Genomic DNA, 21,940 nt, shown 5'->3' with positions numbered 1-21,940 from the left:
GAACTCATTATATCTAATATGAAGTTATTTTAATTTGCTATCCTTAGGAATGGCATGGCATTTGACTGGGTATGCACCTAAGTAACTTCAAAGCAAATCTTCTTTTGGCTTCGGATGTCCCAAATGTAAACATAGTTTCAACTACGTAACTATAAGGTATACCTCGACATCACTTCTTGTCCATCATTCTGATCCTGCTTCACGTCTCAGAACTTCTCCGTCCAATCGTATTAGACAGCACCAAGCCTCACTTATTCATACTATTTACCTAATTAACGACCTTCGAAACTCATATCATGGCATTCGACGATAAGTGCGCCAGTATCGGCTCAGATATCACCACTATCTGCGTTTTTATCGGCTTCCAGTTTGGAATCATCCTACTCCACGTCCTTGCTTTTTGGAGCGGGCGGTACTTACCCCAAACCCCCACTATGCAATGTCAAGGTGATGCTAACGAAAGGTGGTATTTAGGTTCAAGCCATTAAAAGCTTCAGCCGACCTAGAACATGGAGTCGGCTTGAATAAAACATCTAATATAAGGCGGTTACAAACGATTGTCATTCAAAATGAATCCGTCACTGCTTTACGTGACGCTATCCACGCTGCCTTCGCGAAATCCAAAGTGACTACGACCCCAGCGGAAACTTCAAATGTGAGAGTAGCCATTTGGGACCGGGATGGGGTCTCATCAGAAGCTTGGTTGGTTTTGATGCCGTTTCATGAGATTGCTGGCGCTTGTCCGAATAAAGATGGGTCGATTGAGGTTTATTTGAACCACACGGGCGGTTGGAATAATGTGGCTACTCTTGCTCTCCCACGACCAACAGACTAGAGAAATTAGGGGAGTAGATTTGATTTGCTCTGCTTGCTTATCTATTCAAAAGCCTTGGAAAACCATCCACCTGAGCGGTGGAACTGCTTAATTAGGAGACTGATTACTCGTATGCATTGGTCTAGGCTATGACGTGCAGACATGGGATTACAAAAGCATCCTTTAGCTATGAAAAAAGAAAAAGAATCCATGATGAAGACCAAGAGAATTGAGTTACAACGCAGTCTTTCGTGTATCGGATTTAGGTTGAAGAAGATTGTAATAGCAGATGTTTTTCGGAGTGGGTACCTATTTGGCCCCCACTGCAGACCAACTTTTCCTTGGCGGAGCCAGAGCCGCATCCCCCAATGAACATGTCTTAGAAGATGCCGAACTCGAGCATTTAGCGCTTCTCCTGGTGTAACATGCCGTCCCACCAATATCGGCCGATCCTACGGATCTATCCCGTACCAAGTGGATTAAACCCTAGCCGACTAAGACTGTACTGTGAACTTGTTTCTCGTCTGTAGAGGCCGCCCATGCAATCCAAAAAACATCTTCGTGACTCATTTATATATTCAAAACTCATGATTAGTATTGCCAAGACCATGCTGACCCCCGCAGACAAGATATCTCAGAATTCACAACTCATACGAAAAGTTTGTCGGATTAAAAAGTTAGTCATTTAAGGGTCCTACCGACTTATCCGTACCCAGTTCCCTTATGGGGGCGCTAGTGCACCCGAAATCTTGGCGCGAGAGGAAGAAATATTCGCAGCCGAGCGCTTGGGGCTTGGAATTCAAACTTTGTGGCAAAAGTGAGGAAAATTCCGGCTTTCTAACCTGCAATTGGCTTAGAGGAAGACTGTTAAAATAGTCCATCCCACCTGAGCCCCTGAGCATGCATGATTTTATTATGAAAACTTGGTCCTGGACATGTGGTATAGAGTTACAGCCTCGCCGAAGTTTGGTCTAAAATTACCAGGCCCTCAAGGTGAACGCCGATCTTGTCCGGTGCTGGCTCTAGATCACCCGGTCGATCTGGGCACCGAAATCCCACCAAAATCTCAACATTGGGTCAAAGTAAATGTACAGAGAACAGCGGACCACGATACCGGACTTAGGTCGGACCCCTGTGCCAATCAAGCCACCATGCCCCTTTAGTGCCTTGGCTAGTGAGAAAGCGACCCAATTAGGGCAAATGAGCGCGATCAGGGTCCAAGTAGCTCCATGATAATTTCCACTCGAGGCTGACTGGTTACACTAGCGTTTGTTGCTGCCTTTTGACAAGGCTTAAAAAAAGGGTACAAAAAGAAGGATTTGTCTCTATTGTCTCGGGACTTTTTCTTCCCCTATTTCAAAAGTCAATACATACTCTTCCACCCCCAATTCCTCCTCCAAACAGAAAAAAAGCCATCATGCGCGCTACTTGGTTCCTCGCTTCCACACTCGCGGCCTTCGCCGCTGCCGATGCCAGCACAACTACCGTCAGCTACCTCGGCGCCTCTGCCGACGGCGATGTCGACTTGTCCAAGTACACCAGCGTCGCCGCTGAAGTCATCGCAGTCGACGCAACTGCCACTACATACGATATCCGCTGCCAGAGCGGCGTAGCCAAGTCCCTCTGTGCAATTGACAGCAAGACCCCCTTTAGGCTCATTCAGGGCCCCACGACCTATAGCTTCTCCGCCTACGAAGCGATTACCACCCAAGGTGGTACCGCCGATGTTTTCGCGACTGTTGCGTGCTCGTTCACCCACGTCTCGGAATCTGTCTCTTGCCGCCAGAGTATCTCCATGGATATCTCCGCTGAGGGATACTCCACTGCCACCAGCACCTACATTCCTAGCCAGACTATCGAGGCTGACCAGGTTAGCTACCATGTGCTTACCGTTACTGCTGGTGTTGAGGCTTTGAAGGCCTACGCTACTGCTACTTCGCCTGTTACTGCCAGTGCTGCCGATTCTACTGCCAGTGCTGCCGATTCTACTGCCAGTGCTGCCGATTCTACTGGAAGTGCTGCCGATTCTACTGGAAGTGCTGCCGAGTCTACTGACAGTGCTGCCGATTCTACTGTCAGTGCTGCCGAGTCTACTGGAGCTGCGCATCCTATGATTACTGCTGCCCCTATGGCCTTTGCTGCTGTTGCCGCTGCTGCTGCCGCTATGCTCTAAGGATGAGCTGCCTAGAATGAGCTGTCTAAAGCTGTGTTTTGTTATTTCTTTTATACCCTGCATGTGTGAGACTTGAGCATATTGTCTGGATGATTTCGATGGATCTAATGTATATAATCAACACCTAATTCGGTCCAAGTTCCAATGTCACGACCTACTTAAACTTCGGCTTCCAACCATATCTATTTGTACACGTTCATCCGAGCAGTGTAAGCATGCGCGTGAATATGAATCCATGTCATGCTGTAGCTTTTCAAATCTTATAAATACGAACATGTCATGTCTCTTGTCTTTGCTTGGTAGTTAACCTTTTTTAAGGTTTGATGTTTTGGCCCCTTGGAATGTTTGCATATCAAAGATTAACCTTATCAAAACCACGAAACCAAGCATATCTACCTAAGAAGGGACGATAACCACAGCAGAAAGCAATAATAGCAATTCTTACTTCACGTAAAGAACAAAGAAAAAGCGATCGCAGCCGCAGACTTATAGTCACACAGCAACATCTTCGCCTGAGCAGACCTTCTACGAGATCATGTCCTGCGGAGAGACAGATGAGGACGTTCCCCCTTTCTTGGTGGAGAAGGCTAAGACGGCTCGGTTCCAGTCCGTGTGCGCGCATCGGGAGTCAACAGGTATGATTTCAAATCGCATTTGGGCGGGAATTTAACGGGAGTGTTTGTTTTGTCTTGCGGATGGGGGTGCATGATGCGAAGACTGTTGATGAGATGTTTAGATCGTGGTTTAGGGCGGAGAAGGGCCGTGTGTGATGATGGATGCTGTGGGATTGGATACTGTTTACAGAATTGAGTTTGTTCATCAGGAGCAGCTTGAGTTGAATCCAAACGCTAAGAATTGCCTCAAGGCTGGTTTTGTTGATAAGGGGAATGTAGAGAATAAGAGTGGTAAGGGAGTGCTGAGTTCGACTTAGATGGTGGATTGCTCTGCTCGGATGTCGGTTGTGGTTACTGGTGGGTTTGAGCTTAGTATGGGCTGCACCTACAAATTGAAAATATATCGGGGAGAAAATGAAGATAAAATTTCCTTGAGACCGAATGGATTATTGCAGGCTTGCAATTCTAGAATAAAAATGCTTGGTATACATAGTCAACCGAAAGACAAGACAAGAAACATCTGATTCAATGGGTATCAGTCGCATGGCTCTCAAACTCTGGCTGGACTGAGTATGAGTGTTGTCGAGCACACTAGTGAGAATTGAAGTAATTTGACAAACGCGGCATTTTGTTTCGTGACATCGATGCGGACCAGCGACCAACAGTCGGTTTGCCACCAATACCAACAAACCAAGGTCAATTATTCATGAGAAAAGAGAATACCAAGGTTTTGGCAAAGTCACAGAAAAGAATGAAAGGGGGATATAGCGAGCGTAAGAATAGGTATAAGCCAAGCAGCAGATGACAGTCGTAAGGAAATGAGGACTGGACAGGGAGAAAAAGATAATGATGTAGGGAACGTGACAGAACACACATTGATCGGGGACAGGAGTAATAGTAATAAGGTGTATCAGGATTATTAGGGCGCTCCACTGGTCATTCCAATGATCCATATCGTGGTGCAAGACAAAGGTTGGGTATAACGGGTATTAGACATCAACAGTGACTCGGGATTTTGACCCGACCATTAGGGTATAAAGGCGGCCATCAAAACAGTGATTAGGTGGGTAGGGACATGGGTACTCAAAAAGAGAACAACATTAAAGGAACCCAGCAGATTAATGGGTTTTCTTGCGTCGGTGGACCTTGTATTCGGCTTTGGCGACACGCATGAACAATTCGATATCCTTGATTGGGACCCAGCTAGTAAGGACCTTCATCGTATTTTCGAAATCAGATTCCAAAATGATATCCCGCATGCCATCAATAAGGGCAGCAGATGTGGCATGTAGCACATCGAGGCTCTGTCCAAATGTACCAAGGCGGGGTGGGGGTGCCTTGGGTCCTCTTCCAGATGAGGTGGTTGGCCGTGGAGCAACGGGTTCTTCGGCGTCTCCAAGTAGCATAAAGACATCCCATACTCGAAGTTGAGCGGGGAAAGGAATAGAATAGTTGAAGAGGGTTAGATACCAGCGGGTACCGTAGGCTGTTGGCGGGATTCCGACTTCGTTCTGGAATAGTATATTAGTGCATATTACATTTTCAAGCAGAACTCAAGGCTAATTCTTACCAGCTGTGTAGCCACTTCACCACCGGCGAGCCACTCGCGTTCAAAATCGTCCAGAGCCTCCATCAGCCCTGCGAAACCAGACTTGTACAACTCTTCTAAGCCACGCAGGCGCCAAAGGCGGGCTAGCATCACAAAAGCTTGCTCCTCGTCGTAGTATGCCAATAGTGTAGCCGCAATGGCAGCCATGCCTTGAACATAGCCTGTATCAGGATAATATAATGACATGGCATGAAGAACCCGGAATAGAAGTCGTTGTCCACCGCGATACCGCCGACGGAACATGATATGGCTGGTGATTGTGCGAGGCACATCTATATCGATCTGCACATCATCAGGAGAGGAGACGTATTGACTTTCACGGAAAGCGTTCACAAGCTCCTCTTCGGAGGGACTATCTTTGTGTCGCTTTGCACTGGCCTCTAGGAAGGAGGACCAGGCTGATGCCCGCCACCGATCCGGAATGCCCTTCCATGTCCGCTCGATAAGTTTCGAGCTATGCGTATCGAACTCAAACTTCATGCCACCGCCGTCACGATTCTTCTTGATCGGTTTGGCCATCTTCGTCCATTTATCTTCGCGTTCCCATTCCTTCTTGCGCGCCGCACGTGCAGCCGGCGTGTCTTTGCCTTGCCTAGGGTCATCTGCGGGGAGAGTAAGCATGTAAGCCGCCTCGTCAGTAAACTTCCGGTCTCTGTTGTGCGGGAGACGATTAGTGGCAGAACGCAAGCGGGACGTTGAACGCCGGACCGGTGCGCTGATGGTGCTTGCGGATGAAGTTGGGCGCCCATTGTTAGCAGAGCTCTGGGACAAGTTGCGAGTTGGAGACCTTCCACTGAACGAGCGAGTACTAGCTCGAGCAGTGGGAGGGCGAATTGAGAGTTTGCGACGAGGGGTCTCAGATGCAAGCTGAAGGCTGGTGGTGACGCGCTGAATAGGATGGGGCTCGGTGTCGTCCGGTGCATGAATAAAGCCATATCGATCAACTTGGCCTGCGCCAATATTTTGCCAGCATTCAATACCGCCTGCCAGTTCCTGGGTCTCTCTCTTCATGCGCTTGCGCTCTACCTCGGCAGAAGCCCTGTCGGTCGAAGCTATTGGCGTGTCGAGATTTGAAGCGGGCATCGAAGCAGTCTCGAGATCTGGTGTTGTCTCCTCCCAGAGAACGCCATTTTCAGTTGCTATCGCGTTTGCGACATCCTTGTCAGTCACATTTTCATCGCCCTTCTCATACATGAGTCGCACTCGCCGGGAAAGCATATCCTCGTCGGCGGAGATGGCCCTGGATTGAAGGCTCGTCTGCCAAGGGCGAAGATGCGCTTCTTTATTGGAAGGCCGGGGTGTTGCCTCCGGGATACTATCGCTCGCACCATCGTGGCTCGTCGAGGGAGGTGCTACACTCGGCGCTATACTCGGCGCTATACTCGGCGCTTTGCTGGCTGGCTCTGAATCAGCCGGGTTCGATTGCTGAATAGATCCAGCGTCCGACTGCGCCTCGTGGTTCTCGACCTCCGAGATTGGCTCTGATCGAAGCTTCGGGTTCTGGTCTCGTGGTTTCAATATCGGCCGCTTTGAACGATCCCTGATCAGGCTGCCACGGTTGGAGAACTTCATTGTCTGCCCCAATCCCTCCAAGGAAGCCGTTGGTATATCCAAGCTAATCCCACTGAATTCCGGGTCAATTTGCGGTACCGGTGGCAAGTCCTCCGTGTTCATCTTGTCCTCCAAGTCGCTCGATCGTTTCCTCAATCCACCCCACTTGCGCTCCGACCACCTTGACCCCGGACGAGACCCTGGTCGCGAAACGGGGCGAGAACTTGGCTCATCAATGACGATGCTGGGGACGCTGCGCAACGAGGGCGTTTTCCTGCTGAAATTGATGACGCGCTCATCCATTGATCGCCTTGCTGGGGCTTCTAATGTTGGCGATAGCTGGCCTGTATGGGATGCGCGTGCGGAGGCAGGGCGGTAGGAACCACGCGAGGCGTCGCTGGCACTGAGGGAGCGGCCATTGGCAACCGGTAGTGAATCTGCGGGCGGCGGTAGCGAAACGGATCTAATACCGACAGGGCGTTCATCGGCGACCGAGGATTCGTAGGGCGCAGCTTGGGTCGATCGCGACTCCGATCCAACGGGGGATAACGATGCAGGAACCTCCACCATTATCCCGGCATGACTCGCACAATAAGGAATTAAAGAGTGTAGCAAGAAAAGAAATCTCTTAACGAACGATTTCACATCCCCGATTTTCTCGTCAGGGTCTGGAAATTAAATTTGGCCAGGAGAAAAAGACGGAGAGGGTGGAGTCGACCTTCTGTCTTCTTGGCGCCGCTGTTCTAAGGTACCTATTCTCAATCTTTTCTCCGTCATTCCACACGATGAAATGTACCAAGGGAAAAATGTGAGGGGATAACTATAACAACATTTGCGAGCTAAATTTAGGATCGTATAGGGGGCAAGCAAGTCTTCATCCCACCTTCAGGCGGCCGCGCGAGCAGTGGGCCGCAGACGACGACAAGGAGAGAGTGGAGACGCTAGTGGTGCTTAGATTAGAACACAACCATGGTGTCATGAAGAGTCTGGACTGATTTGTTTCCAAGGTTTTCATGTAACAAATTAATTCGAATCCACAAAGTCTCGTAGGGAGAAATCGAAGAATTGTGGAAGATCTGCAATATATCTCATGCTTTTTTTCTAGACGCTATAGACAAGACTAGTCCTAATATTGAACATGCAGGTTCCCAATACAAAGGAAATTCAATTTTGGGATCTGAATCATGTACACAAAGCACAACGCGTGGAACTCCCGTAAGCCGAGGCTGTAAATCCAGCAGACCATCAGCTGCCAATGCAATGGATGAAAAAGGGAGTTAAACCCCGAAGTATAACAGCGACAATCATCATAGTAAAGGAAAAAGAAAAAAACAGTGGAAGGAAAAAAAGAAAGGCAAAGAGATGAAGAGAAGGTCATGACCATCCAGCGGCCCACACTTGGATCGAGTCTCAAGCCACAGCGGTGTTGACTCCAGACTGGGTCTCCCGCGCAGGCCTGCTCCGTTCAACAGGCTCCTTCGGCAATAATTCAATCTGTCGCACGAGGAAACTCTTCTCGTCGGTGAATTGATCGTCATCAGTACGGTCCTCTAGGAACTTAGGCAGGAACCGGAGTAATCGATCGCGGTTATTGATCAGAATCCGCTGCACGGCCACCGATTTGTTTGGATTGGCTACAAACACCTGGGCTTTGTCAGTGCATGCATCCCCTGAGGATCGACGAGGGCGACATACCTTGAAAACGTGGAACCCCTCATACTGGACCATCTTGCGATCATCCCGCAGGAGCTTCATGCATAACTTAAGATTATCCCCACTCTCCACATAAGCCATCATCACATTGTAGTTTGCACGGTCCAACAAAATCTCGCCCAGGAGCTTGATGCTTTGCCGCTTCGTCACATAAGAGTCAGATTGGACAAGAACGTCATTGAATTGGCCAAAGAACAAATCATAGTTGGTAGCCAGATACGCGGTAACGAGGTTCTTATGCCGGGTCAAAATCTCCTGTGAAAACGGTCAACATCCACTCTGGTGCTTCAATTCGTTTTCAATCATGCTCTTACCCGGAAAGTTGTAAACGCGTCTGCGCTCACTTCAAAACTGCTTTTGTCGATCCAATCGAAAAAGCTCCAAAAGACTCCATCGCCTTTCTGTGGCAGATTTGGCTTCAAATCGGAGAGTCGCACGGCCGGCTCTCCTTCCTTCGACTGATCATACAGAAGCACCGCGGCAACCACGTCGAACTTGAGCGCTTCCCTTAAAATTACACCACATGGCATGGCACTCTGGCTCTCGGAATATCCGCGACATAATTCAACAAGGATCTCTGGTCGGTGGTGGACAATGTACGAAATGACAGGAGGGTCTTTGTCAGGCGCGTAATTGCTTGGACGGAAACGGAGAATATGAGAGAAAATGGTCTGTGTATCTTTCCTAGCTTCGAATGGCAGCAAATGAATTGTTCGTGATAAGTCGTAGAGGAGGTCTTCTTGGAGCGTGGCTTGAACAAGGGCGTGGACTTGGTCCGGTGACGTGTTGACCTCTAGAATCAAAGCAATGGTCAGTTTCCCATTGCTAGAAAGCAAATAGAATAAGTCAACGACCAAGCAATTGGCTAACCTTGTGTCCCTTGAACTATCACTTTCATCTGACTTAGTTGCTTTGCGAGGTCTTCCTCGGCCTGGGACTGCGTCAGCTTTGTATATGCGGATGGCGTCGGGGACCAAACCTTGGGCAAGTTAGGAGTCTCCTGGACCCTGAGTAGCAATTCCTTGGTAGAGCGGGCAACATCAGCCGGTTGCCGCGACCGACCTCGATTGAAAAAGAAAGCCATGGCCTCGAGATTTTGTGAGGTTTGGGTGAAAGAAGGGCGAGAATCGATGCGCCGGACTGATCACATCTCTGGTTCCGCAATAAACAAACAGGGCGGGGCAACCGTTTGCCGGCCTCAGGCAACTCCCCGATAACGATTTTTTTTATCAGTTCGATCTCTGCCCCTCCATGATTCCTTGTTTCTGATATTCCATTGGGTTTTATTTGTGAAACAATTGTACCCAAATATCACAATGGCATCCTCTAACCCTACTGCAGTTGCCCCTGTGGATGATGTTCACGCCGACTCACGCTCGGTGTCGGACGAGTCTGACTCTAGCAATGAGGAAGGCTGGGAAGACGTTGAGGCTGATGATGAGACACAGCCTGTCGTGGATCTGTTCTCCGATGAGGTCTTCCCTGATGCACGCTCTATGCTGAAGGCGTGCAAGGAGAAGCACCAATTTGACCTCTTGAAGATTCAGAAGGATCTTGGTATGTTATCTTTGATTAATGGGCCATTTCGGACAAGAACATTGAACTAATGAGGGACGACTATGATAGGTCTGGATTTCATTGACACAATTAAGCTCGTCAACTACGTTCGCACTCAGGTCAAGGCCGGAAACAAACCCCTCGATTTCGACTCCAAGTCCAAGTTTGACGACGATGTCTACTTGAAGCCTGTGATGGAGGACGATGCTCTCCTGTACAGCCTAGACGATATCACCGAGGAACAGGGTGAGGAAGCAGCCACTGGAAGCGAGGCTGAGCGACGGGTTTTGGAGCTCCAGGAGGACTTGGAGAGACTGCAGACGCAATTCTCCGAGTACAGGCTCGCAGTCCAGCAGTCAATGGAAGACCAGATGTCCAAGGACGACGATAAGCTTGACTCGAAGGCATCCAAGGCCTCTGGGGCCACCAAAGCGCAAGAGATTGATGAAGATTACTTTGCATCTTACGCTTATAACGGTAGGCACTACATGTTCACCGACAGGATCTCCACTTGCTGACTGAATATTTGTACAAGGAATTCACGAATCCATGTTGAAGGATGCTATTCGTACCGATGCGTACCGTGACTTCGTCTACGAGAACAAGAACCTTTTCAAGGATAAGGTTGTTCTGGATGTGGGCTGTGGAACTGGTATCCTGTCTATGTTCTGTGCCAAAGCTGGTGCGAAGAAGGTCATCTCCGTTGACAACTCCAACATCATCGACCGTGCGAAGGAGATTGTCTTTGACAACGAGTTTGGGGATGTTATCACGTATGAACTTCCCCGAGGTACTCTAATGAATTAATCCGCTAACAATTGACAACAGTCTCGTTCGCGGAAAGATTGAGGAGGTCACCTTGCCCGTAGACAAGGTTGACATCATTATCTCTGAGTGGATGGGCTACGCCCTTCTCTTCGAATGCATGTTCGACTCTGTCATCTACGCTCGTGACCGCTACCTTGCTCCTGACGGTCTGATGGTCCCCTCCCACGCCACCCTTCGCGTTGCCCCTTACGCGGACCCTGACTTCATGGCGTCGCACATCTCCTTCTGGGAGAACGTCTACGGTTTCAAGATGACCAGCATGTTGTTGAAGATTTACGATGAGGCCCTTGTTCGCAACATCCCATCTTCGACAATCGTTGCAGACTCAACAGTCTTTCTGCCGCTTCCTTTGCACACCATCACTGTTGAGGAGTTGACCTTCTTGAAGGAGTTCCAGGTCACCTTGAACCAGGATATCGATGCCCTTGATGGCTGGGCTATCTGGTTTGACATTTTCTTCATGCCTTCGCGAGACACTCCCATTCCCGAGAATGCTGTTCCCGCCGACATGCAGAAGAAGGGATTCGTTGGATTCACTACTGGGCCCTATGGGACCGAGACCCACTGGCAGCAAACTATTGCCCTGATTGACCACGGCAGCCACAAGCCCAAGGCTCTCAAGAAGGGCCAAGTCATTTCCGGCAAGATTGGCTACCAGAAGAGGGATCAAGAAGGCTCTCGAGGCCTGAACATCAACATTGACTGGCAAGGGGGTGATAACACCAAGGGTTCTCAGAAGTGGTCACTCCAATAAGCCGCTTGCAGCTATCCACTTTGGATGTTGTTTCAATGACGAGCTACGTTTTTTCTTTTAGCTGCTCCTCCGAGGAAGCCGGTAAAGAGCATGTAGAATGCTTTGTTATTTTCGATTTTGGGTGTCCTTTCCCCATGAAAAATACTAGGATATAGTTATGCATGCACATGGCCTTGGTGGCCCTTATACCCAATGACTTGTATTGAAACCTGTGAATATACCTCAAAGGGAACACCAATAGCAACCAAATCCTCATAACCATACAGTCATAATAATTATAATCACCGAATCCTTGGAAAGCATATCTAACGCTTCTCATAAACAGCTTCATTCTCCAACCTTCGGGGACGCTGGGTACGATCTGATGAGTGATGTGAGCGTCGAGATGAACTTTCTCGGTGCCTATCGCGGCTCTGGTCTCGGTGGTGGTGGCGATGATGATGCCGCCGTGAACTTCTATAATCTTTATCGTCTCGGTCTTTGACGGCTGGTACATCGAGCTTGAACCCCTCAAGGCTATCAGCGGACCTTGATCGTCTTTTTCGGTGATATTTCGAACGATCCCGACCTCCCTGCTCAGATTTGAGCGATTCAAGCTCCTTTCTCTTCTCATCATTCCACCGTTTTCGCTCTTGCTCCGTCGCTCTCAACTGCCGGACACCGCGCTTCATAGCTGCGAGAGGATCATTGGCATCCATCCTGAACTTCTCTCGTTCTTTACGCATAGGATCCTCATTACCCCATACATTTTTTGATCTTGTGTCCGGGGCTTCCACTGCCTGTGCTGAAGATGAATACCATGGTTTCTGACCGATTGACTGTTTGAAGCCCGCCGCATTGGAAAAGCGCATTGTATATTGATCTTCGTAGCTTCGCTTTTCTTTCTGGGCTTCAGCCTCGGCTTCTTTATTTTTCTCCACCTTCTTCTTGCCTCCTTCTGCGGGGAAGAGGTTGATATGGCCGTCGCGGTCCAAGATCGGGGCGTCAGACGTCTTGTTCTTCCGAAGGGCCGCGACTGTTAATTCCTCCCGTTTAGCACTGGCTTGCTCCGCATCTTCTCGTGCATAGCGTATATCTCTTTCCGTATCATCCTCCCCTGCAATACGCCTTCTTTTGCGGGTTCTTCCAGCATCGTCTGCTAATGTTCGTTCTGGTCGACTGAGAGCCTCTGATGCAGAACGCGCGGGCGGTGGTGGAGGGGGCGTAGGTACTCTTTCTCCGCGCAATATTAGGATTCTCCGATCGGCATCGACCTCCTGCATGCGACGCTCATCTTCCTCCTCGAGGGCCTTCGCTTGGGCCTCATCACGCTTGACGCGGGCGACGTTCTCGGGGTTGTAAACGTTCCATGACTTCTTGCCAAGAAGATGACTATAATATGTTAGCTAGGGCCAAAAGTAAACAGAGAAAAAAAGGCGACTTACAGCGGCATCGTGGTGGTGATTAGAACTAAATGTACAAAGTGTAGCTTTGGTGAGGAGCTCTAGACTTGGCTTATCGATAAGGCCCCCACCGCCTGACGCTATTGCGGTCGTCGGGGTGAACCTCCAGCTCGTGGAAATGCTAGCTTAACTTCTCCACCATCTAGATATTTCATTGAATGCGCCTGTGAATTCTCGGGTCACTCTTAATTTACTGAACCTGAATCGGCCGTGCTAAACCGAGGTCTCAAATACCTGGTTGCCTGCTGTGAAAACAGAGTGGCGTCACCGCCAAACTCCCCTCAACATACCTGACTACGTTTCCAACTACCAGATCTCTCACGATCCAAAATGTTCAATCGGAAGGACCTACCCAGTATTCAAAACCCTTTCGCTTCTCGACAGGAGCCGCAGCGTCCGTCGCCGCAGGGCTACGCGAACCCCAACCAAGGGCCTCCACGGTATGATTACGGCCACGTCCCCATGCCCGCGGGGCAGATCCCTGACGGCGATGTGCCCATGACTGATGCAAACTTTCCTTCAAGCGGATACGGAGCTCCTTCACCACAGAACATGGGCAGACCGCAGCAACCGATGCCTGGGCGCATGCCGTCTGCAGGCGGACAGACTTGGACTCTCAGCCCTACCAAGAGTCCCAACGACAACTATACCTTTGGTAACCTGTATGTAGATTGCAAAGTTAGTGGTTTCTGGCTGGCTTCAATAACTAATTGTGCGCAGTGTCGCTGTTTCACCCCAGGACATTCCCCCGAGTCGCGATGGCACCGATGTGCTCCTCCTCATCAATGACGTTTTCGTCTTCTCCGCCCGGCCTTTGGACGGCTTCCCGCCTGGATTGATGAGCATGTCGGACCCTCAGCGAACATGGGCGAACATCGGACTGAGGGATGCCATCAAAGTGCAGTTGTACGATCCATTCAGCCAAGGCGGCCAGGCTTATTTGGGCTCTGCGGACATTGAAGTCAGCTTCGCATCGGCAAAGAAGCGAGTGGAGGCACCATATGACCAGGATGAGTTGGCCAATGCTGTCATTAGAGTACGTCGATTCTACGCTCAAACAGATTTCACTTTTACTAATATCTACAGAATTTCGAAAACCAACTGCTTGCTCCGGGTCAAAGGGTTTTGATGGACCACAAGAGCATTCCTCTACTGTTGCAGGTTAAGACTGTTCAACGGGTTGACCTGACATCGGAGAAAGGCGATGCCAATGCTGGAGAGGTTGAGACCAACCCCACAGCTCGAGGAATCATCACACGGCATACTCAGCTCAACTTCTTCAAAGACTCCCAAACAGGTATCAACGTCAAGGCCTCTAACCGACGCCCGGCTGCCAATTCGATTATTCAGCCCGGGTTCAAGTTTGAGGATATGGGAATCGGCGGTCTGGACTCCGAGTTTAGCACCATTTTCCGTCGTGCATTTGCCTCTCGTATTTTCCCTCCCGGTCTGGTTGACAAGCTCGGCATCCAGCACGTCAAGGGTCTTTTGCTTTACGGACCTCCAGGTACTGGAAAAACTTTGATTGCGCGACAGATCGGAAAAATGCTCAATGCTCGGGAGCCGAAGATCATCAACGGACCCGAAGTCCTGAACAAATATGTGGGTCAGTCCGAAGAGAATATTCGAAAGATGTTCGCGGATGCCGAGAAGGAATACAAGGAGAAGGGTGATGAAAGTGGCTTGCACATCATTATCTTTGATGAATTGGATGCTGTTTGCAAGCAACGTGGTAGCGGTTCGGGTGGCGGCACTGGTGTCGGTGATAGTGTTGTTAACCAACTGCTGTCCAAGCTGGACGGTGTTGATCAGCTTAACAACATCCTCTTGATCGGTATGACCAACCGAATGGATATGATTGATGAGGCCTTGCTGCGTCCTGGTCGTCTGGAGGTCCACATTGAGATCTCCCTTCCCGACGAGGCTGGTCGACGCCAGATTCTGAAGATTCACACTGAAAAGATGCGCAAGAATAACGTCCTGGACTCAGACTTCGATCTTCCTGAGCTTGCAACCGTGACCAAAAACTTTTCTGGTGCTGAGATTGCTGGTTTGGTCAAGTCTGCCTCGTCATTTGCTTTCTCTCGCCATGTCAAGGTTGGCACCATGGCCAGCATCAATGACGATGTCATTAATATGAAGGTCAATCAAGCCGATTTCCGCCATGCTCTTGACGAAGTGAAGCCTGCTTTCGGTGTCTCGGAGGAAGAGCTTTCCAGCCGCATTCAGTATGGTGTTATCCACTACTCTGAGACCATCAACGAAATCTTGCGGGAAGGCGAGCTGTTCGTCAAGCAGGTTGGTCAGGCAGAGGCCACCCCCTTGTTCTCTGTCTTGCTTCATGGCCCCCCTGGTAGTGGCAAGACGGCCCTCGCTGCACGCATCGCCATTGATTCCGGCTTCCCCTTCATCAAGCTGATCAGCCCAGAGGACATGGTCGGCTTCAGTGAGCCGTCCAAGATCCAGCATATTAGCCGGATCTTTGACAGCGCCTACAAGTCCAACACCAGTATTGTCGTCATCGATAACATTGAGCGCATTATCGACTGGGTGCCTATCGGTCCCCGCTTCAGCAACAGCGTTCTGCAAGCCCTTATGGTCTTCCTCCGGAAGCAGCCTACGCATGGACGTCGTCTGTTGGTCCTGGCTACAACCACTGAGCGTGCTTTGATGAAGCAGCTTGATGTGTACAATTCCTTCAACTCGGATATCATGGTCCCGAACGTGCAGTCCTTTGGCGAGCTGCGCTATGTCATGGAGCAGTCCGGTGCCTTTGATGCACAGGAAATTGCCCGTGCTTTGGAGAGCGTTGGTGGCCTGGCAGATGATGGCCGTGTCAGCGTGGGTATTAAGAAGGTGCTCCTGGGCATTGAAACTGCTAAGCAGGATGCTGATAAGGTCGGCCGGTTTGTCCGTGTCATTAATCGGGCCATTGAGGAGCAGTCATTTGCTTAGATATTATATAGATAAGGGCTTATTTAACAGCCGTGTAATGATGACTTCAGCTTCTAAGTCTGTTTGACTATATACCACACTTCATGCCTTCCATGTATACGAGAGGCTTGTTCTCTGCAAACTTATTCCTACTGTAGACCATAACAAGGCAGCTGATGTATTGCTTTGACTTGGCCATTCATCGATTGAAGCCCATTGTCTGTCATTCGTCTCAAATCTCTGGGGATTTAGTTACTTTAGTGAAGCAACGCTTTTGCTTGAAGATTCGTCGTAATTTCATGTACTCATTCTTGCATGGGCATTTGGACAAAAAGAAGAAAAACTAATGGGTTTCCTTTCCGTCCTCTTATTTTAATGTTTGGCAGATATTTTTCCCCCTTGAATACATGCAAGGAGCTAAAGCCCTAACAGGCATCACATCTACCAAGATTAACCAACGAAGTGGATACATGGATACATCACACAGCCTGTAAGCATATCTCGCTTCAGATACACGGCTTAAGGGCTCACTACGTATATCACCGACCTCGGGAGCCTTTGTACCTTAGTCCAATACACCAGTGCCCTAAATTTACGGCCACTGAATGGCCAGAAATCCTTATCCAGACCGGTATAACGGTAAAAACAGCGTATGATTCACGAAAACCACACCTATATAGATAGGAAATGCAGACATAGAGGCTATACACGCACAAAGAAACGAAAAGCCTATACACGTGTAATAAACAAACAGGCAGCCGCACCAAAAAAAGCAAATTAACCCGTCCCGAGCTAAACCATCCCAAGATTCCCAAATATTGCAAGTCCCTAGTCCCGATTTTGTCCGAAGTCGTCATAGCAGTCGTTAGAATAAGCAGCAGAAACAAAGTAACCCAAAAGCGGGTCTAGCCACCGAATCAGTAGTCGTCGTAGGTGTATTTCTTCGATGCCCGACGGTATTCGTCCGGGTGGGCCTTCTCAGCCTTAGACTTGAGGGCGCTATTCGTAGAAAAAAGATTCGTCAGCACTTCTAGAACACTGGGAAATCAGGGACCACTGCAGGAACCGCATGCGACGCTAATTTGGACGTCACTTGTCGATCCCCCGGTGCACGTGCCAAGATCTGGCCCGGCGGAGCGGAGATTATCTTGATTTCTCCCCCTGTCACGCGCGGAGCGGGGCGGAAATCTCGACAACGTCCGTTCAATGCCAGAGGTGTTTGCACTTCCTTTTTGGCGTGCTGCGCATTCCTTGCAGTGGTGTGGATTTTTTTAATGTATTGCTTACCTGACGCGCTTCTGGGTCCATTCGAGATCCCGCTTGGTTTCTCGGGCGGTCTTGAGTCCTTCGTTGAAGTTTGCTCGCAGACCCTTCATGCGGCGTTGTGCCATGGCTTGCAGCTCGAGGAGCTCCTGCTGCTTAGCGCGCATCTGACCGGAGCTAATTTTGGCGGCTCGTTAGCTTTCAATCCCATATCAAGTTTGACGCAAAGTGTGAAGATTGTGGTTTTAACTAGCTCTCTTTCGCATTTGCGAAGGCGAGTCGCCGGTTTTTGTGGGGTGGAGCTTCCGTCTCGTGTCGCAAATTCACTCACGTCTGCGCTTGGCTTGCCAGGCTCTTGTCCAGCGGTGTTGGGTCGAAGGCATTTTGCATGCGATCGCTCAGGACGTCGACAACATCCACACCGGAGTACGAGGCTGAGCTTGAATCATAATCTCCGCCAGCAGAGCTGAAGGTCAAGCCGCCGGAAGTACGGCTACCAGTAGTGGTGCTTGCATCAGAGTAATCTGTTGGCGATCCTGGAACCCTGGAGACTGGGTACATGCTGGCTGGTGCTGGTGCCTTGGAGGGCATGCTCATGGGAACAGCGGAAGGCTGGTAGTACTGACGGCGGGCAGCCATGATGGTTGATTGCTGATGAAAAGATGAATTGATGGATTAGAAGGTCTGAGTGTGTTAAGATAATGATGTATAGGAGGACGATGGACTCCTTGATGAAGTATGGGACAGCAATATAAAATGGATCGAAGAGACTTAGGGCTGTTGCAATCGGGGCAGCTGGAAGAGGTGGAAGAGGAAGAGGAAGGAAAACTAGGACTGCCCGACAAAACGAGGGAATTTATAGACTTCGACGGACAGTCTTCCTTCCGGCGGGGGACCCTCGTCGTGGCGAGGCGACGAGGGATGGCAAGGATATGAGGGCCCCGGACGGGATCCATTGGACCATTCGAGAGACTGGGACTCGCACCCCTCCTGTGTATCTCCCAATCTCCGGCCTTCGGCTGCACCTCTTTCTCCGTTTCTGCCCGCCGATTCGTCTCTTGGACCGCCCTGACCCCGCTCGAGTGGGAATCGAGTGTGTCTGGGCCAGGGCGCCATTCCCGTCCAAGGTTTCCGCTCTCCCGTGGCGGTTTTTTTCCCAGGATCATCGTACTAGGTCTACGTAGTCCCCCGAATGGTGTAATTACCTTGGGTCCGAGCGGAGACATTTGGGAAGCTGAAATTTGAGAAATGTTGGCTATGAGTGGAGTAGAAAGGGCTTTTGGTCATGAGGTGGAGTGGAGAGTAGAAGTATAAAAAGAGCTCCTTCCCGGCTCTCGCATTCTCTGCCTTTTTTTCTTTTTTGCCTCGCTCGAATTTTCCCCCACTTCCTCTTCAGCACTATTTTCTTTTTCTTATCTTTTCTTTACCCCTCCTCAATGGCTTAGGTTCTCGAAATTCGGTGGCTGGGAGGCGGATAGTCGACTCGAGGGTCAAGGTTGATTCGCTCGATGGAGGCCGGCCGGAACAAGCTGCGAACTACAAGCACCGGTATGACATAGCATTTTTTTCGCCCCAAACCTAGGGTCTCCCTCGTCCAGTTTGATTGCTAAGTGTATGTTAGTGTCTTACCACTGACCTCTATGTCTGCGTGGTGTTCAAACGTTGGAAAAGACCTGTTTTGACCATTCGACACATTGAGAGCCGCGGGTTTCTTTCCGAGACCTACTTCTCTCTGCAGAGAAAAAATAAAACAAAAGATGTCCCATTGCCTGACATCATCTGGGATTCAGCAACCCGAAACTCAAAAAGCAGGCCTCTCTAGGTATCAAGACCATGGCGAGGTCACACGGAATGAAGATCCATATGTTGGACATCACTGCATGGCCCGAACGAACCGTGGAGACTAAAGATCCCAACTTGCCGAGACTAGGGCCCCCAAGTCCTCAGGCGCAAACCCCATCTGCGCTAGAGTCACATCGAGATCAGCCATTCTCAAAAAAACGATTGTGTGACTGATGTGTGATCCGTTCCAGTCACGGAAAGTCAAAAGGCAATGAACAGGTATTACATCGACAGGCTGATCCCTGCTTCCCCGTTTGCCCGCCTTCATGCGGCTATTGCTCTCGGAGGGCACCAGAAGCCTCTGCACCAGCCCGCAAGTGGCTAGAAATGCAGGGAACTGTGAGCAATGGAGCACGGACAAGCGCTCTAGACGCCATTGGAAGAGGAGCATCTCCCCACTTTCCATGCACACGTTCGATGTCTTGCTTGGCCTCGGGCCATGCGAAAGAGACCACCTCTGCAGGCCGTCGGTAACGCAATTCGATAAGAAAAATTCACTCCCGGCGAAAACTCGTCATCATTGGTCCTGGCTCTTTGCTGACATAGGACTACCCAGGCTCCAGTCCGAAAAAGAAAATTCAAAAATCCTTGAAGAGCCTAAGGGCCCTGCCGCAGGACACCCATTGGGAAACTCCGATACCCTCTAACATACTTGCCAATGCCATCCAATGTACTCTGCATCCTAGCCGTGTTCTCTGCATGCCTTGCAGCCTGACAAGTGCCAATATGCCCCGTCGAAGACGCATCCTGCCACCGAATTACACCGTGTCACCACCCTCCTCCATTTTAATTCTTTGATTCTAATTGCCCATCCTTTCCCGAGGAATTAAAATTGAGAACCTGGAAAAGAATTGTTTTTTATTATAATAAGGCTTCGCAAGGATGCTACGCCAACAGACTACCTTCCACGCCCAATCTCTGTTCCGGTTCGTCTAGCCCGGGCATCGGGCAGCATAGCAATGACGCGCAGGGCACATCAATAGAATGAACACTGGGGGCAAGCCTTTTGTCTACCTCGTCCAGATTTCTCACATCGTCATAGCCCCAACTATCTGGCCATTCACCGGCGGCTGATCCGCCCCTCTCTGAGCCTCGCTATTTCGGTCAGACATCTCCAAGGCCCGGGTTATGCAGTTCCTTCAACGATAAAACCCCGGGAAACAAGTCTCACTATCTTCCCCATTCTCTCCTGTCGTCTTCAATGTATATATGCACCCTGTCAACAAGGCTAACCAAGTTGCATACGTTGCACACGAGCCCGGAGTTTTGGTCCGAGGGATTCCAGACAACACCATTCCCCACTCACATACACAGTCATGCTAGTTCATTTACTGCCCTCCAGTTTCTCAGCCCATGAACCGCGACCACGTCGGTTTTCTGCGCTCTTTCCCCCCCTCCCATAGCCCCCATGTTATTGAGCTATTGCCCCAATTGGCCTCGGGCTCCATTCTCTAACCTTGGATCAGAATATCCGGACAATCCCCAAGCCCACTGAGCCGATCACCTTGAATTTGGACCAGACGGGGCAGGGCGAGTGGGGTTAAGCGGGGATTTATTTTTTCACGATACGCTTCCTTCACCGCCACATGCAGCGTCATGACTGGACGGTTGCCGTCGCCAACTCATCCTACTTTGCCGCTTTGGGACGGTTTCTTTTTTTTTTACTCATTTATTCGGGCTTTTGCCTTTTTTCTTCCTCTGCACTTGTCCCTCAGATCTGCCTTGCAGAGTTTGAACGCCTGGGTGTTGGAGTCTGGATGGGGTTGTAAAGTTGGGCACGATCTAATTCTTTGTCGGATACTCACGGCCTTTTTGGCGTTCTTTACTCTAACAAGGCAGATTTATTCTTATGCAGGCTGCAGAATTGAGAAGCCATGATTCATAATTGAGGATTTAATTCCTGATTTTATCTATGGAATATATTACCTAAGAACTTAGTTCTTAGTTTTGAAGTGCTACTTATCCTTGATAGGCATTCTCATATGAATACATCCTGTCCTTTGTTCTCCAAGATTAACCTTTGCCCCCTTGATTCCCATTCTCTGTGGCGACTGTGCGAAACTTAGTTTCCTTCCTATCAGAGAGGAGCGTTGGTCCTTCGACAGGTCGGAAAGTATACCCAAGTACTCCGTCCATGGTATCGGGTAGATATGACCAACCTTCAAAGGTATTCTTGGTCTTAGAGATTAAGTACACAGAAAAACCTAGCTAAGAGTAGCTATATCGATGAAGAGGTTTCATATCAATATCAATATCAACTATTAAATACTCAGCCTTCATGTTGTACCACGTATATACTAGTAGTTACAGGATCCACGAGTTGAGTGACGAGGCTCGTGACTAAAAATTACGGATCCCGGCTCTAGTCACACCATAAGATCAAAAGTTAAAAGGTACCAAGGTGAATTATTATTGACAAATACAGATCCAGAAGATCAGTCCAAAGCTGTCGTTATGCGCTCGTAATCTGGTATCACAGGTTAAAAAAAAAAATAAAATAAAAAAAAGAAGAAAAGAAAGAAAGAAACAGAGAAGTAAAACCAGCAACATCATCTCTGGAAGGAATAGAAATAAAAAGACAAGAAAGCCCATTTCGGGCAGTAACGCCATGTACTCGGTCTCATAGGGCCAAAGCAAACCAAACCCTCCACACCGACGGGACATAGATGCGAAAAAGAAGTCAAATAATACACAAAACGGGGCCGTCCGATAAGAATGGAATGGAATGCCGTATGCTGTAAAGATGGCGAAGTGGCGCAATGTCCAATGCAATAAATGCGACGCTTATGTCTTCGGGAGTCGTAAGGAGGTGATTTCGATGCGATGGGGAACCAGATCAGATGGTA

The 21,940-nt window shown here is 49.5% G+C and overlaps 8 protein-coding genes across 8 annotated transcripts; 4 read left to right on the top strand and 4 right to left on the bottom strand.

Moving 5' to 3' along the window:
- Nucleotides 1-296: 296 nt before the first annotated feature.
- Nucleotides 297-835, top strand: N7503_009110 (uncharacterized protein; the record flags this gene model as incomplete). Its single annotated transcript, XM_057068657.1, has 2 exons — nt 297-412; nt 475-835. The coding sequence occupies 2 exons, from the start codon at nt 297-299 to the stop codon at nt 833-835; spliced, it is 477 nt and encodes a 158-aa protein (XP_056919512.1).
- Nucleotides 836-2,231: 1,396 nt separating this feature from the next.
- Nucleotides 2,232-2,987, top strand: N7503_009109 (uncharacterized protein; the record flags this gene model as incomplete). The annotated part of the gene is made up of 1 exon (XM_057068656.1): nt 2,232-2,987. The coding sequence occupies one exon, from the start codon at nt 2,232-2,234 to the stop codon at nt 2,985-2,987; it is 756 nt and encodes a 251-aa protein (XP_056919511.1).
- A 1,732-nt stretch (nt 2,988-4,719) lies between these two features.
- Nucleotides 4,720-7,331, bottom strand: N7503_009108 (putative TBC domain protein; the record flags this gene model as incomplete). The annotated part of the gene is made up of 2 exons (XM_057068655.1): nt 4,720-5,112; nt 5,172-7,331. 2 exons carry the CDS (start codon nt 7,329-7,331, stop codon nt 4,720-4,722), a joined length of 2,553 nt encoding a protein of 850 aa, XP_056919510.1.
- Nucleotides 7,332-8,171: 840 nt separating this feature from the next.
- Nucleotides 8,172-9,558, bottom strand: N7503_009107 (Mo25 family protein; the record flags this gene model as incomplete). The annotated part of the gene is made up of 5 exons (XM_057068654.1): nt 8,172-8,405; nt 8,457-8,729; nt 8,789-9,267; nt 9,345-9,405; nt 9,454-9,558. 5 exons carry the CDS (start codon nt 9,556-9,558, stop codon nt 8,172-8,174), a joined length of 1,152 nt encoding a protein of 383 aa, XP_056919509.1.
- Nucleotides 9,559-9,764: 206 nt separating this feature from the next.
- On the top strand, nt 9,765-11,613 carry N7503_009106 (protein arginine methyltransferase RmtB; the record flags this gene model as incomplete). The annotated part of the gene is made up of 4 exons (XM_057068653.1): nt 9,765-10,031; nt 10,101-10,508; nt 10,567-10,804; nt 10,860-11,613. Exons 1-4 carry the CDS (start codon nt 9,791-9,793, stop codon nt 11,611-11,613), a joined length of 1,641 nt encoding a protein of 546 aa, XP_056919508.1. The 5' UTR covers nt 9,765-9,790.
- A 305-nt stretch (nt 11,614-11,918) lies between these two features.
- N7503_009105 (uncharacterized protein) lies at nt 11,919-13,045 on the bottom strand (the record flags this gene model as incomplete). The annotated part of the gene is made up of 2 exons (XM_057068652.1): nt 11,919-12,984; nt 13,038-13,045. The coding sequence occupies 2 exons, from the start codon at nt 13,043-13,045 to the stop codon at nt 11,919-11,921; spliced, it is 1,074 nt and encodes a 357-aa protein (XP_056919507.1).
- Nucleotides 13,046-13,385: 340 nt separating this feature from the next.
- N7503_009104 (AAA family ATPase SEC18) lies at nt 13,386-16,010 on the top strand (the record flags this gene model as incomplete). Its single annotated transcript, XM_057068651.1, has 3 exons — nt 13,386-13,717; nt 13,776-14,091; nt 14,142-16,010. 3 exons carry the CDS (start codon nt 13,386-13,388, stop codon nt 16,008-16,010), a joined length of 2,517 nt encoding a protein of 838 aa, XP_056919506.1.
- Nucleotides 16,011-16,906: 896 nt separating this feature from the next.
- N7503_009103 (KxDL motif-containing protein) lies at nt 16,907-17,891 on the bottom strand (the record flags this gene model as incomplete). The annotated part of the gene is made up of 3 exons (XM_057068650.1): nt 16,907-16,988; nt 17,277-17,429; nt 17,584-17,891. 3 exons carry the CDS (start codon nt 17,889-17,891, stop codon nt 16,907-16,909), a joined length of 543 nt encoding a protein of 180 aa, XP_056919505.1.
- Nucleotides 17,892-21,940: the final 4,049 nt, after the last annotated feature.

This window comes from Penicillium pulvis (genome assembly GCF_028828015.1).
Source record: "Penicillium pulvis strain IBT 33274 chromosome Unknown contig_7_segment1_segment0, whole genome shotgun sequence".
NCBI lineage: Eukaryota > Fungi > Ascomycota > Eurotiomycetes > Eurotiales > Aspergillaceae > Penicillium > Penicillium pulvis.
The sequence above is the reverse complement of the archived record's forward strand: the minus strand, read 5'-3'. Positions and strand labels throughout refer to the sequence as shown.